Below are 14,799 nucleotides of genomic sequence, written 5' to 3' on the forward strand. Positions count from 1 at the left end.
ACAACATACACATTGTAGCACAGCCTCCTGTAACTGCACAACTGAATTTAGCACAGCCCCCCTTGTACTAACACAGCATGACAGTGTAGCACAGCCCTCCTCATGTAATAGACAACATCGACCTGAGCCACAGCCCCCTCACTGTACTAGACAACCATTGAACACTGTAAGCACAAGCCCCCTTGCTAACTAAAGCCAACGATGACACCTATAGCACAGCCCATAACCTTCTAACTAGACCACATGCTCACAGCTGACAAGCCCGCCTTGTACCATCAGACCATGCGAGTGGTAGGCTACAGCCACTCCTTGAACTAAACAGACCTGTAAACCTAGAATGACACTGACACGTGCAACAGCCCTCTTGTAACTAAGACAACAGCTGTAGCACAGCCCCCTTGTAACTAGACAACATGACACTAGCACAGCCCGGCTTGTAACTAGACACGTGGACTGTAGCACAGCCCCCTTGTAACGTAGACAACATGAACACTTGTAAGCACAGCCCCTTGTAACTAAGACACTGTAGCACAGCCCCTTGTAACTAGACAACATGACACTAGCACAGCCCCTCCTTGTAACTAGACAACATGGAGAGCACAGCCCCCTTGTAACTAGACAAATGACAACGGTAGCACAGCCCCCCTTGTAACTAAAACATGACACTGTAGCACAGCCTCCTGTAACTAGACAACATGACACTGTACACAGCCCCTTGTAATAGACAACAGACACTGTAGCACAGCCCCTCCTTGTAACTAGAACACATGAACACTGTAGCACAGCCCCCCTTGTACTAGACAACATGACACTGTAGCCACAGCCCTCCTTGTAACTAGACAAACATGACACTGTAGCACAGCCCTCTGTTAACTAACAACATGGAACACTGTAGCAACAGCCCTTTCTAATAGACCACAATGACACTTAGCACAGCCCCCTTGTAACTGACACCATGACACTGTAGCACAGCCTCTTGTATGAAACATGACATGTAGCACAGCCCTTGTAACTAGACAACATGACACTAGCACAGCCTCTTTGTAACTAGACAACATGACACTGTAGCACAGCCCTTGTAACTAGACACATGACACTAGCACAGCCCCTTTGTAACTAAACCACATGACACTGTAGCACAGCCCCTTGTAACTAGACAACATGACACTGTAGCACAGCCCTCCTTGTAACTAGACAACATGACACTGTAGCACAGCCCTCCTTGTAACTAGACAACATGACACTGTAGCCAAGCCCCCCTTGTAACTAGACAACATGACACTGTAGCACAGCCCTCCTTGTAACTAGACAACATGACACTGTAGCACAGCCCTCCTTGTAACTAGACAACATGACACTGTAGCACAGCCCTCCTTGTAACTAGACAACATGACACTGTAGCACAGCCCTTGTAACTAGACAACATGAACACTGTAGCACAGCCCTTGTAACTAGACAACATGACACTGTAGCACAGCCCTCCTTGTAACTAGACCATAGACACTGTAGCACAGCCCTCCTTGTAACTAGACAACATGACACTGTAGCACAGCCCCCTTGTAACTAGACAAATGACACTAGCACAGCCCTCCTTGTAACTAGAACACCATGACACTGTAGCACAGCCCCCCTTGTAACTAGACAACATGACACTAGGCACAGCCCTCCTTGTAACTAGCACATGACACTGTAGCACAGCCCCCTTGTAACTAGACACATGACACTGTAGCACAGCCCTCCTTGTAACTAGACAACATGACATGTAAGCACAGCCCTCCTTTGTAACTAGACAACATGAACACAGCAAGCCCCTTGTAATAGACAACATGACACTGTAGCACAGCCCCCTTGTAACTGACAACATGACACACTGTAGCACAGCCCTCTTGTAACTAGACAAATGACACTGTAGCACAGCCCCCTTGTAACTAGACAAATGACACATAGCACACGCCCTCCTTGTAACTAGACACATGACACTGTAGCACAGCCCCTTGTAACTAGACAACATGATCACGAGCACAGCCTCCTTGTAACTAACAACATGACACTGTAGCACAGCCCCTTGTAACTAGACAACATGACACTGTAGCACAGCCCTCCTTGTAACTAGACAACATGACACTGTAGCACAGCCCCTTGTAACTAGACAACATGACACTGTAGCACAGCCCTCCTTGTAACTAAACACATGACAACTGTAGGCACAGCCCCCTTGTCTAGACAAATGACACTGTAGCACAGCCCCCCTTGTAACTAGACAACATGACCACTGTAGCACAGCCCCCTTGTATACGACCACATGACACTGTAGCACAGCCCTCCTTGTAACTAGACAACGATGACAGTGACACAGCCACTGAGCGCACTAATAGCAGAGCGCATTGACACTGATTAGCACACTGACGAGCTCGTGATGCGACTAGCAGGGTCCCCTACGCTTGTAACTAGACACACATGACACTAAGCACAGCCCCCTTGTAACTAGACACAGTGACACTGAGACAGCCCTCCTTGTGGACTAGACAACACATGAGCAACACATGGATAGCACAGCCCCCTTGTAACTAGACAACATACACTAGCAAGCCTCCTTGTAACTATATAAACGATCTGGCTAGAAATTAGTAAGGAAATTATCTCAAAAGAGAAGAATGTCCTCATGTGTGCTACCTACTAAATCCCCCCAATAGAATCCCCATACTTTAACAATGACAGCTTCTCCATTCTAGAGGGGGAGATCAGCCATATCTAGACCCAGGGACATGTAATAGTCTGTGGCGACCTAAATGCCAGAACTGGACAAGAACCTGACACTCTCAGCACACAGGGGGACAAACACCTACCTGGAGGTGACAGCAATCCCTCCCCCATATGCCCCCCTAGACACAACTACGACAACATAACCATCAAAAATGGGTCACAACTCCTGCAGCTCTGTCGCATGGCTGGGTATGTACATAGTCAATGTTAGGCTTCGAGGGGACTCCTATAGTAGGTACACCTATAGCTCATCTCTTGGCAGTAGTATTGTCAACTACTTTATCACTGACCTCAACCCAGAGTTTCTTAGAGCGTTCACAGTCAGTCCACTGACATCGCTATCAGATCACAGCAAAATCACACTCTACTTGAACAGAGCTTTGCTCAGTCTTGAGGCATCAAAGGCYAAGGAACTGAATAGTATTGAGAAATGCCATAGATAGAAGGAAAATAGTGTGGCAATCTACCAAAAAACTATTTGGCAACAACAAATGCAATCCCTTCTAGACAATTTCCTGGACAYAATGTTTCACAGTAATAGTGAAGGTGTAAATTTGGCAGTAGAAAACCTAAACAGTATATTTGACCTCTCAGCTTCCCTGTCAAATCTAAACATTTCAAGCAGAAAACAGAAGAAAATGAACAACAATTACAAATGGTTTGATGAAGATTGCAAAAACCTAAGAAATAAATTGAGAAACCTATCCAACCAAAAACATAGAGACCCAGAAAACCAGGAGTCTACGCCTTCACTATTGTGAATCCTGAAAACAATACAGAAATACTCTACGGAAATACAATGTACGGCATGTCAGAGATCAGCTCAATGTAATTGAAGAATCCATAGAATCAAACTAGTTCTGGGAAAATTGTAAAACTCTAAACAAACAACAACACGCAGAGATTCGTTTCTTAAACGAAAGCAAACGGGGACAAACATACCTGAATTTGTCCAATAGAAATGATTGTCTATTCAAATCAGAGATGTATGGATATACAACTTCTATCTTTTTGGCTCTATAACAAAAAACAAACAGCAAAAATATTTACATGATCAAATACAAACCTTAGAATCAACTATTCTACCAGAACCCATTGGATTCTCCAATTACATTGAATGAACTACAGGACAAAATAAAAACCTTCCAACCCAAAAAGGCCTGTGGGGTTGATGGTATCCTCAATGAAATGATAAAATATACAGACCACAAATTCCAACTTTCCAACTCCAAATTCCAACTCCAACTTAAACTCGTTAACATGATCTTCAGCTGTGGCATCTTCCCCAATATTTGGAACCAAGGACTGATAACCTCAAGCCACAAAAGTTGAGACAAATTTGACCCCAATAACTACCGTGGAATATGTGTCAACAGCAACCTTGAGAAAGTCCTCTGCATTATCATTAACAGCAGACTCGTACATTTCCTCAGCAAAAACAATGTACTGAGAAAATGTCAAATTGGCTTTTTACCAAATTACCGTACCACAGACCACGTATTCACCCTGCACACCCTAATTGACAAACAAAGAAACCAAAAGAAAGGCAAAGTCTTCTCATGCTTTGTTGATTTAAAAAAACCTTGGACTCATTTTGGAAAGAGGGCCTGGTATACACATTGATGGAAAGTGTTGTGGAGGGGGAAACATACAACATTACAAAATCCATTTACACAAACAACAAGTGTGAATCTGCAGTAAGGTAAAAGCCTCATGTAATCTGCAGAGTACAGGGAACCAGCCTCATGTAATCTTGCAGTAGGGAAAAGCCTCATGTAATCTGCATGTGAGATTGGAAACAGCCTTCATGTAATTCTGCAGGTAAGGGAAAGATGCCTCACTGTACATCTGCAGTAGGGAAACGCCTCATCGTAATCTGCGTGAAGGGAAACAGCCTCATTGTATCTGCAGTCGGGGTAAACAGTGTCATGTAATTCTGCTTAAGGGAAACAGCCTCATGTAATCTTGCGTAAGGGAAACAGCTTCATGTAACTCTAGCTGTAAGGAACCAGCCTCAATGTAATCTTGCTCAGTAAGGGAAACCAGCCTCCATGCTGAAATCTGCAGTTATGGGATACAGCCCTCATGTAATCTTGCTAGTAAGGGAAATCAGCCTCATGTAATCTGTCAGTAGGGGTAAAACGCCTCACTTGTAATCTGCAGTTAGGGGAAACAGCCATCACTGTAATCTTCGCATAGGGATACGAGCCTCATATGTAATCTGCAGTAAGGGAAACAGCCTCATGTAATTCTTGCAGTAGGGAAACAGCCTTCATGTAATCTGCAGTTAAGGGAATACGACGCCTCATTTGTAATTCTGCAGTAAGGGGAGACAGCCTTGCATGTAATCTGCTAGTTAGGGAGAAACAGGCCCTCATGTAATCTGCAGTAGGGAAACAGCCTAGTAATCCTGCAGTTAGGGGGAACAGCCTCATGTTATATCTGCAGTAAGAAACAGGCCTCATGTAATCTGCAGTAGGGAAACAGGCCTCATGTAATCTGCAGTAGGGGAAACAGCCTCATGTAATCTGCAGTCGGGAAAACAGCGTTCATGTATTATCTGCAGTAAGGGAAACGCCTCAAGTAATCCTGCAGTAAGGGAAACAGCCTCATTGTAATCTGCAGTCAGGAAACAGCCTACTGTAATCTCGCAGTAAGGGGAAACAGGCCTCATGTAATTGCAGTAAGGGGAAACAGCCTCATGTTGTTAATCGCGAGATAGGGGAAACAGCCTGCATGTAATCTGCAGTAGGGGAAACTAGCCTCATGTAATCTGCAGTAGGGGAACAGCCTTGGTATCTGCGCAGTAGGGGAACAGCGCTCATGTAATCTGCAGTAGGGGGAACAGCCTCATGTAATCTGCAGTAGGGGAAACAGCCTTCATGTAATACTGCAGTAGGGGAAACAGCCTTCATGTAAGTTCTGGCAGTAAGGGAACAAGCCTCATGTAATCTGCGAGTTAGCGGGAAACAGCCACATTAATCTGCCTAGTAGGGGAAACAGCTTCATGTAATCTTGCAGTTTAAGGGGAAACAGCCATCATGTTATTCTGCAGTTAAGGGGAACAAGCCCATGTTATCTTGCAGGTAGGGAAACAGCCTATGTACATCTGCAGTAGGGGAACAGCCTCTGTAATCTGCTGAGTAGGGGAAAAGGCAGCCTCAGTTGTAATCTGCAGTAGGGTAACAGCATCACTGTTAAGGCTGCTAGTAGGTGAATTACAGTCCTCATGTAATTGCAAGGGGAGACAGCCGCTCAAATGTAATATGCTTCTCGCCAGTAGGGAAACAAGCCTTCATTGTAATCTTGCAGTAGGGGAAATGCCTCATGTATGGTCTGCTGTAGGGGGAAACTGTCATGTAATCCTGCGAGTAGGGGAAAAACAGACATATACAAGTTTTATTACATCCCTCGGGTGGCACTTTGGTGAAAGACCTACGGTCAATTTCACCTAATTACACACGCTAGAGGGAAAATAGGAATATAGTCAGTTCTAGTTACTCATTAAAGGGGCTACTTGATAGAAACCCAAGACTGACTCCAGACGAGCACAAGGTGACTTGGCCTGAGTTGTGTTGCCGGTCTGTGTTTCAGCTAGAAAGCAATTAACACCCAAAAACCTTGACTAAATACCCCAGCTGTTTGTGGTATGTGTTGTGTGTGTTGTAGGTGGCGGTGTGTGTGTGTGTGTGCGTGCGGTTGCGTGCGTGCGTGCGTAGCGTTATGCGTGCGTGCGTGCGTTGGGTGCGTGCCGTGTCCGTGTTTCGGTTGTTATCCGTTGTGTTCCGCTGTGTGCGTGTGTCCGTGATGTTGTTGCTACGTGTGCGTCGTATTTTCAGTCGTGGCATGTGCGAGATTTTGTACATATGCTGTTGGACAAACACATCTCCATCCCATATAACTAGCACATGAAATTAACAATTACGCGCCCCAAGAGGACTGACTTTCGATGACCAATCAGTTCACGCTCATTATTTGCCATTAATCCTTATGAGCCAATAGGGTTGTTTGGATAAATGTCCAAATAGCACAGATCACTCCATGTAGACGCGCTTGGATGATTTTGACCGCACGTCTTATATTTATATTTAAGCATTTAGTAGATGCTTTTATCAGGAGTGACTACAAGTAAAGGTGGAGTGCTGAATTACAATTTTCTACTTGGTCCCATAGGTGTAGAGAATCAAAACGCGCATTTTACTGAGTTGTTTTTCCAACCTGCTCCTCATTGGACCCTCTCCCGTCACTACTTCTATTGTGTATTGAGCAGGTTTACAGGTCCTCCTCGTTTTTTCATCTGATCCAGCAAGAGGAGGGCAGCAGGGATTGAGACCCAAGCAGCCTTTTGCAGCGGTGATATAGTGGCAAGATTTACTTATGCCCAATTTATTAAATTGACAGACGTCGGAAAAACAATCCGACTCGAAAACTAACTCTATAGACATTCAAAAATGATACCAATGATATGTCAAAACGAACAGTAGGACATGACCCTGAACCGTACCTGCACTCCATACATAAACCGCGAGAACGCCCTAGTGAGACACACTCTTGATACGACACAGGGAAAAATAGCCTACATGTGAGAAATGAAAACAAATTAGCGTAGAGCAGTCCGGATTTATGGTGCGAGCAGGATACACTTGACACACGGAAGACAACCAACCGCACAACCAAACACTGTTGTACACAGCCCTACCTAAATATGTGATTTCTTAAGTCAGCCAGGTGAACGCAAAACACCCCTTGCCTCTAATTTTAGAGCCATACCAGGTCACCCTAAAGACCAACATAGAAACAAAGATAACATAGACATGCCCACCCAAAATCACGTCACTGACCAACTAACACACAAACTAACAGAAAACAGTGGTCAGGAACCTGAACTAATCCCCGCCTCCTTCAAAAAGATCCGCCGTTACTTCGTTATAAACGAACGCGAGGAAAATCACTCAAAAAAGTCCAGGGGAGGGTCTTGAGGGTGGGGATCTGACCACCAGGTGTTGGCTTAGGCTCCGACGGCCGTTGCTGTCCCACCCGCACGAGCGCCGCACCGCATAAGTCATAACCGCCGTTCCTTAGCTGCACACCAACTTATAAGGATGTTGGGAGGCGCTGAGGAGGAATCCCGTACCGTCTCTCCCCTTTTTCCAGGAAAAATTTTAAAAAAAACCCCACTTAAATTTAGGGCTCCACCAGAACTCCGAAGGACCAGCTCCATGGGACAATGGATAGCTCAGGACCCATTAGGTGTCTACGCTTCTAGTGACGAGGCGATTGTATTGCTTAGGTGTTGGATGGGAGGCGATAGGAGCATTCTTTGAGGATAAAGAGGTAGCTCAGGCTAGAGGGGCAACTCCGGGACTGCGTAAGTGGCATGCTACCGGACGAGAGACAGCCTGGGCAAATCTGAGGTCGGTCAGTCTCTGATATATTTTCTACTTAGCCGCTTCTGAGAATGTGCAGGGTACAGCGGCTAATGGCTGACTGACGGCTCTGGGCTTATATCTCGGCTTCATTTGGCAGCTGATCGGCTAATCACATTGTGATCGCCTCATCATGGTCCAGCAAGGTTGAGAGGCTCTGACGGCTCATGGCGGGCTGAGGCCTCTGGACGCTCATGGCTGGGCTGACGGCTGTATGGTGCGACGCTCCAATGGCTGCGCTGACGGTCTGGACGCTTCATGGCTGGCTGACGGCTCTGGCTGCTCATGGTCTTTCCTGGACTGTCTGGACTGCTCATTGCTCTCTGACAGGCTCTTGGAGCTGCTCATGGCTGCGCTGACGGCTCTGGTCTGCTCAGGCGTCTGCATGGCGGCTCTGGCATGCATCCTGTCTGGCCTAGGCGCTCTGGCACGATCCTGGTCTGGCTGGGCGGCTTTGGCAGATCCTGTTCTGGCTTGGGCGGCTCTTGGCAGATCCTGTTGGCTTGGCGGTCTGGCGAATCGGGGGGCTCCACCTGGAAGATCCTGTCTGGTTGGCGGCCTGGCGCCCTGTCTGACGGACGGGTACTAGCGTGCTCCTGCTTGGCGGGCGGCTCATAGCGGCTCCGTCTGGGCGGACGGCTCTGTTAGGGGCTCATGGCACGACGGCGGCTTCTGCAGCTCATGGCAGACGGGCGGCTTCTTGCCAGGCTCATTGCAGAACGGGCGGATCAGCGCGGCGCTGGGGAGAGACGGATGGTCACGATTGGCGCTGGGGAGAACGGATGGTTGCAGGATTGGCGGCCTGGGAGCGGATGGCTCAGATGGGCTGCTGGTGAGACGGATGGCTCAGATCGGCGCTGGGAGCACGGCATGGCTCTGGCCGGATAAGGCGGCCTGTAGACCTTGGTGCGTGGGTGCCGGGAACTGGAGGCACACGGGCTAAGGACACGCACCTTTCATACTAGTGCGGGGAGCAGGGACAGGGCACACTGCTACTCTAAAGCGTACCTCGTATACCTGGTGCGATAGGGTACCGGCACGGTGGCACCTGGCTGAGGGCACGCACCCTCAGCGCACTAGTAGCGGGGAGATGAAGTGACAGTGTGTACAGACTTAGGGAGACGCACAGGTGGCTTAGTGCGGCGTGGGCGCGGAAACTGGAGCACCTCGAATACTTGGTGGTTGGGTTGTAGTCATGGACGCACGGTCTTAGTGAGAGTGCGTGGAGGAGGAACAGGGCTCTGGAAATGCATGGGTAGCCTAGTGGCGTGTAGTAGGCACTGAGGTCTAGGCTGAGGGCGGGAAGGTGGCCCCGGAAAATGGACTCGGACGCGTGCAGGGGCAGCTATGGCTTCTTGAGCCATTGAGCCTGCGCCAACCCTTACTGTCTGAATGCTCGCCGGCTGTGCCCGACCAGTGCGGGGAGGGTGAATAACCCGCACCGGGCTATGTTAGGCGAACGGCGGAAGACCATGCGTTAAGGGCAGGTGCCATGATATGCGCGGCCCAGGAGAGAACGTACTGGTGGCCAGATTGTTAGGCCCGGCTTCATGACATCCGGACTTAATACTCAATCTAGCCCCTGCCTAGTGCGGGAGGTGGAATAATCCGCACTGGGCTATGCAACACGTACAGGAGACACCGTGCGCTCCTACTGGTTCCACGGGTGTCTGCCCGTACCTTGCGGCTCTTCCCCTACGGGGAGAGTACAGGGACCCGTCCGCGCGCCCGCCGCCGGCCTCTCCTCCTACCTCACTCCTCGCCACTTCTCCCTATCTCAGCCCCCCGCCCCGCCCCAACCCCCCACGCACCCACCCACCTTTTCTCGTGGCGAGCATTCCACTTCTACTGGGGCCCTCCCCCTCCTCCCACCGTGCTCTCGTTCGGCGTGCCTTCCCGAGTGCAAGGCACGCGTCCCCTCCTGATCAACCTGTCTGCTCCCTCGCTTCCGCTCTGACGGGTCTTCCCGCACGCCTTTGGTCCCCCTCGCGTCGCTGTCTCGTCTCCCCTCCTACCTCACGACGAATCTCTCTTCATCTAGCTGTTGTCCCCATTCGTTCTAGAACTACTCGCGCCTGCTCGTACGGTAACTTTAGCCTCCGGTGGGCGGGGGGTGTCGCTGGCTGGGGGGGTGAGCGTGGGCGGCGTTGGCGCCGATGGGTGGGGCGTGGAGTCAGGCAGGGCGGGCGGGGCGGGCGTGGTGGGCGGCGTGGAGGGTGTCCGGCGCGGGCGTCGTGGGGGGCGGGAGGACGCCGTCGGGCTGGGGGGGCGGGGGTGGGGAGGACGGCTGGCGGCGGTGTGTAGCGAAGGTAGTCGGGGGAGGCGGTGGCTGTGAGCGGGGTGGGCTGGGGAGCGGATGGCCGGCGGGCAGGTTGGGGTGGTCCGGGGGGTTGGGGGGTGTTGGGGGGGCTAGCGCGCGCCGCATGGCGTAGCGCCTAGGCTGGGTGGCGCGGAAGAAGGGTTGCGGCGATCCCGGGGTGGGAGTGTTCGGGGGGCGGATGGTGTGTCCGAGTAGCGCGTGGGGCGGGGTGGTCGTCGGGGGCGTCGGTGGGGGGTGGGTGGGGTGGGGGCGGGGGGGGCGCGGTAGGGCGCGTGGTCGCGGGTCGGGCGGGTGCAGACCGGGGTGGGGGTAGGGGGGTGTGAGCGGAGGAGCGGGGGGGGTGGCCCTGCGGGGCCGGTCTGGAGGTGCACGGGTGGGTGGTGTGGCGTCTGCGGCTCAAGTGGGTGAGCGGGGCGGCGGAGGTGCGCGGGTGCGCGGGAGAGAGAGGTGTGCGTAGCGTGTGGGTGCCGCGTGTGTGTGTGGGGACTGTGGGCGTGACCGGTGGTGGGGTGGGGGCGTTGGGAGGTGGGGGTGGTCGTAGGGCTGTGGGGCTCGGCGCCTCGGAAGGCGGGGGTCTCGTCCGAGGTGGTGAGCGGCTCGCTTGGGGGGAGGGCGGGCGCGAGTGGGGCGGGTTCCCGGTTGTAGTGCGGGGGTGCGGTCGAGGCGGGCAGGGAGTGCTGGCATGGACGGAGGCTGGTGGTGGGCAGTGGGAGGAGCGTGGTGGGATGCGCGGCGTGCGGTGCGTCTCGTTATCGGTGGTTCCGCCGGGGGGGGCGGTTTGCTTATGGCGCGCGTGGCGGCGTCGCAGTGGAAGGGCTGGCGGGAGCTTGCGGCGGTCGCGTGGGGGCGGGGGGCGCGGCGGGAGCGTACGGTGGTGCGCAGCCAGGGGGGGGGGCGCGGGGAGCGCGTGCGCGCGCGCTGCTGAGGGATCGCTCGCGGTTCAGCGTAGGCGGGTGGCTGGGGTCTTCTCCGCTGTCGGCATTGACGGCGGGGGCGGGCGATCGTGGGTGGCTGATGTGGGGACTGGGAGCATGGTAGCGCGCGGTGGCGTCGGGGGTGGTGCCGGGAGGGTCTGAGAAATATATGCGGGCGGTGGGACGCGCCAGTGACGAGTTGTGGGTCTCGGAGCGGTGCGGGCTTGGTGAGGTGGGGTGGGGGGGCTTGTATGGTGTGGGCGCTGGATGGGGGTGAGGGGTTGGTGGGTGTAGGTGAGGGTGAGGGGTGGGTGGGGTGCCGGCTGGGCGGTGGGGGGGGGCTCGGCGTCCAGGGGATGTGGGGGGGTGGGGGTGTTGGGTGGGGCGGGCGGGGGGCTAGACGTGGCTGGGCGGGGGGGGGGAGGGGAGTGGGGGGGGTAGGCAGTGATGCCTCAACGCCTTTTTCTTTTTTTCTTTGGTCACCAGCCTACTGCGCCGCAGAGCAGGGCGTATCTCCCTCGTGCGCCCCGAGGGGTCCTTTTCCGGTCCATTATTCGTCCTCCATGTCCCTAAAATCTGTTGTAGCAGGCCTCACTGCTCGTTATTACCGCTGCTTGGCTCTGGGTTTGGTGCCGTCGAGTGGTTCTGTATCGGGTCCTGTCCTTCCTCTTCATCTGAATCGAGAGCGAGGAGCAGGATTGAATCCAACACTGCAGCGGGATTGTGAAGACACTAATATGAATTTGCATTAAAAGACAGACGGGAAAAACACGAACGATACCAGTATACTTTGCAAAAGTCGATTACAACAGAATAATACAAAACGAAGTAGACAGATCGACCGCTTCGCACTCCACCTCCCTTCACTCTGCTCCTGGCGGGACCATCGCCACACTAGTCGCACTTCAGGTAGGCTCGCTCTTAATATGCCAACACCAAAATCCGTGTTCGCTTCGCTACCACTGTCACCCAGTTAGCAGCCTCGGTGCTCTTGGTGCCTCTGTTCGGTCTCTGTAAAAATTGGCTTCGTTACACCGTGACTCTAATGGCTCTTATCGTCTAAGGCTCTATCCTATGGCGTGACTCGCTCCCTGATCTGCTCTCGACGCTGATGATGAAGTGCTGCGAGTCCTTCAACGCTACGGATACATGCAGCTCTCTGTGGACGGAGTAATGTAGACCATTGACGCTTTGACACTCTCGTTGCCATCGCTCCATAGTCATTTAAACTGCGTTAACTACGCTTCGGTTTCCCTGTGTACCTGCTGTTTCCCATCGTTCATTGTTCGTTGAGTTGCGTAGTCTTCAATACTATTCTTTCAGCCAGTCCAGACTTCGATGACAGGGTACGGACCCACGAGCCGACCCTCGACCTCGCGTGAATTTGGTGCGTATCAGACTTTAGTCACTGCGCGTGCGACTACGTCCTCCCGATCCTTGTCAGGACCGAGTCGGGATCTAGGCTTTAGGTGACACATCCGTGTTATCGCTCTCCTCTATCGCTGGCTCTCCGGATTATCCTGACGTACAACGTCACGGTCCTGTCTACTCCCGATTGCTCGTAACAGACTTGGAGTCTGTGCATGAAGAGTGTATCCCTCTGTTCCTCAGAACTGTGTAGTCTTACCGATACCCGGTCGTCTTTAAACACTGCCTTCCCAGGCTACCTCTCTATAGTCTGACGCAAATACATCCCTCTTCTGCCTTAGATTTAAGAGGCCATACCACACGGCTCTGGAACGACTCCGCGACTCCATAACTCACACTCCTGCTGTGCACCCCACCATCTCTAGCCCTGCCTGATAGTTTAACCTCTGTAATTTGCAGGAACGATAACATCAGAATGCCCACCCAAACTCACGTCGTCCTGACCAACGTAATACACATAACAAGCTAAACAAGAAAAACAGAGTCAGTGAACTGACATGATTGAATTTCTCTGCCTATCTAAAGATTTTCACTAACTTTACTTTTCCTCTCTCCTCTCCCCCGAGCCCTTCTCCCTCGCCAATTAAATTTAAGGGATTTATTGGCATTGGTAAAATTGGTCTACATTGCAGATAAAGCAACTGGGATTAGATGAATAAAGAACTATCAAGAATTTACTGTAAATCATACACCTGACAAAATTGCAAGAGATATTAGAGACATTTCACAATTGTCATTATTCTGTATATATACAGTGTTGTTGTCATGTACATGTTGGTCAATTATAGTTAAAGATTACAAAAGGGGAAAATAAATTATACATAAATTATGGTTGTATTTTATCAACAGGTGCATTATTATCTTGATGCCTGTTGTGTACACGTGTGTAGGGTATGTTCCCCAAGATTGTAAGTGTAGCAACCATTGGGTTGTTGCTTCTGAGTTTCTGTGCGTCTCGTGGTGTGGTAAATCCTGAGGGAAGATAGTGTCTCTCTATACAATGGTGGCATGATCCATGTGTGAGAGAGGTTTAGGAGAGGTGCAGCTCAGTTTCCACCTCATGTGTGTGGACGGTGTTGCGTACATAGCCTGTCTTCTCTTACTGGGAGGATGTCCAGGCGGGTATGCTTGGTCGTCGGAAGATATCCGCGGCCTTTCTCAATAGCAAGGCATACTGTGCATCACTCAACGTTACTAGTACATGTCAAAATTTCTCATAAGTCTGTCAGTCTACCGGTTTTTGCAGGATCAGGTATTCTTCCATGTTAGCTTGTACTGCTCTGCGATTTAGGGTGACATGAGAAAGCATTCCTCTGGTTTGGCTCTTGTTTGTTGTTAAAATCCTTTCCAATGGTGTCAAGGGGGTAGTTATTATCTTTTGATTATTGTCTGAAGTGAAATTTGTTGGTTGGATCTAGTGTTCCGCTGTCCTGGAGCTCTGTGGTGGTTAGTGTAATCTGTAGTATTGTGTGAACGGCAAAATAATAGATTACAGCCCCAGGAACACGCTTCGCTATTAGGGGACATCTTCTCCAGATATAGCACCTTCTGATGACGGTGATGAGGCTTTGTTATGGAAGTTTGGGAATTGCCTTCACATTAGGTGGGTAATATATACGGATCTTTTCGGATTTGTATACAATTATGCTGGGATCTATTTCGGTATTTCTGACATGCCATTGAATTTGGTTTTATGTATGTACACAGATGACATGGTTTTGCAGATTCTGGTAACTTAGATTCTTAGTTAGGGTAGCGCCGGGGTGGCTGGGTCAAGAACACTCGTGTTCTAGTGCCCTCGCCGTGCAAAATATATTAGTTTGATCATATATGTTTGAAAGGAGGGGTTTGAGCGAGCTGTAAGCTTGAGCCCTGGGTGCTTACCAACCCGGGCCTTGTGGGAAGGAAACGTTGTCTTGTTTTTTCCAATTTACCTCACCACTTAGTT

General features: G+C 51.0%; 2 protein-coding genes across 2 annotated transcripts in view; one reads left to right on the forward strand and one right to left on the reverse strand.

Moving 5' to 3' along the window:
* The window catches only part of LOC112072757 (guanine nucleotide exchange factor VAV3-like), an 88,470-nt gene extending 78,324 nt beyond the window's left edge, over positions 1-10,146 (forward strand). Inside the window, exon 4 of the mRNA XM_070439916.1 lies at positions 9,971-10,146. Coding sequence (XP_070296017.1) covers positions 9,971-10,146 — 176 coding nt within the window. The remainder of the gene's footprint in view (positions 1-9,970) is intronic.
* A 216-nt stretch (positions 10,147-10,362) lies between these two features.
* LOC139024927 (uncharacterized) lies at positions 10,363-11,974 on the reverse strand. Its single transcript, XM_070439917.1, has 3 exons — positions 11,915-11,974; positions 11,009-11,829; positions 10,363-10,855 (listed from the first exon to the last, which is right to left on the reverse strand). Exons 1-3 carry the CDS (start codon positions 11,972-11,974, stop codon positions 10,363-10,365), a joined length of 1,374 nt encoding a protein of 457 aa, XP_070296018.1.
* Positions 11,975-14,799: the final 2,825 nt, after the last annotated feature.

Source organism: Salvelinus sp. IW2-2015, unplaced genomic scaffold, assembly GCF_002910315.2.
Source record: "Salvelinus sp. IW2-2015 unplaced genomic scaffold, ASM291031v2 Un_scaffold2027, whole genome shotgun sequence".
Taxonomy (NCBI): domain Eukaryota; kingdom Metazoa; phylum Chordata; class Actinopteri; order Salmoniformes; family Salmonidae; genus Salvelinus; species Salvelinus sp. IW2-2015.

What these genes read in the sequence shown, in the direction of transcription:
- LOC139024927 (XM_070439917.1), bottom strand. Translation starts at nt 11,974, where the DNA reads ATGGACCGGAAAAGGACCCCTCGGGGCGCACGAGGGAGATACGCCCTG. An exon ending in ACGCCCTGCTCTGCGGCGCA is followed by an intron (nt 11,830 to 11,914) that starts GTAGGCTGGTGA and finishes CCCCCCGCCCAG; the next exon opens with CCACGTCTAGCCCCCCGCCC. An exon ending in ACGCCCCCACCCCACCACCG is followed by an intron (nt 10,856 to 11,008) that starts GTCACGCCCACA and finishes CCGGCCCCGCAG; the next exon opens with GGCCACCCCCCCCGCTCCTC.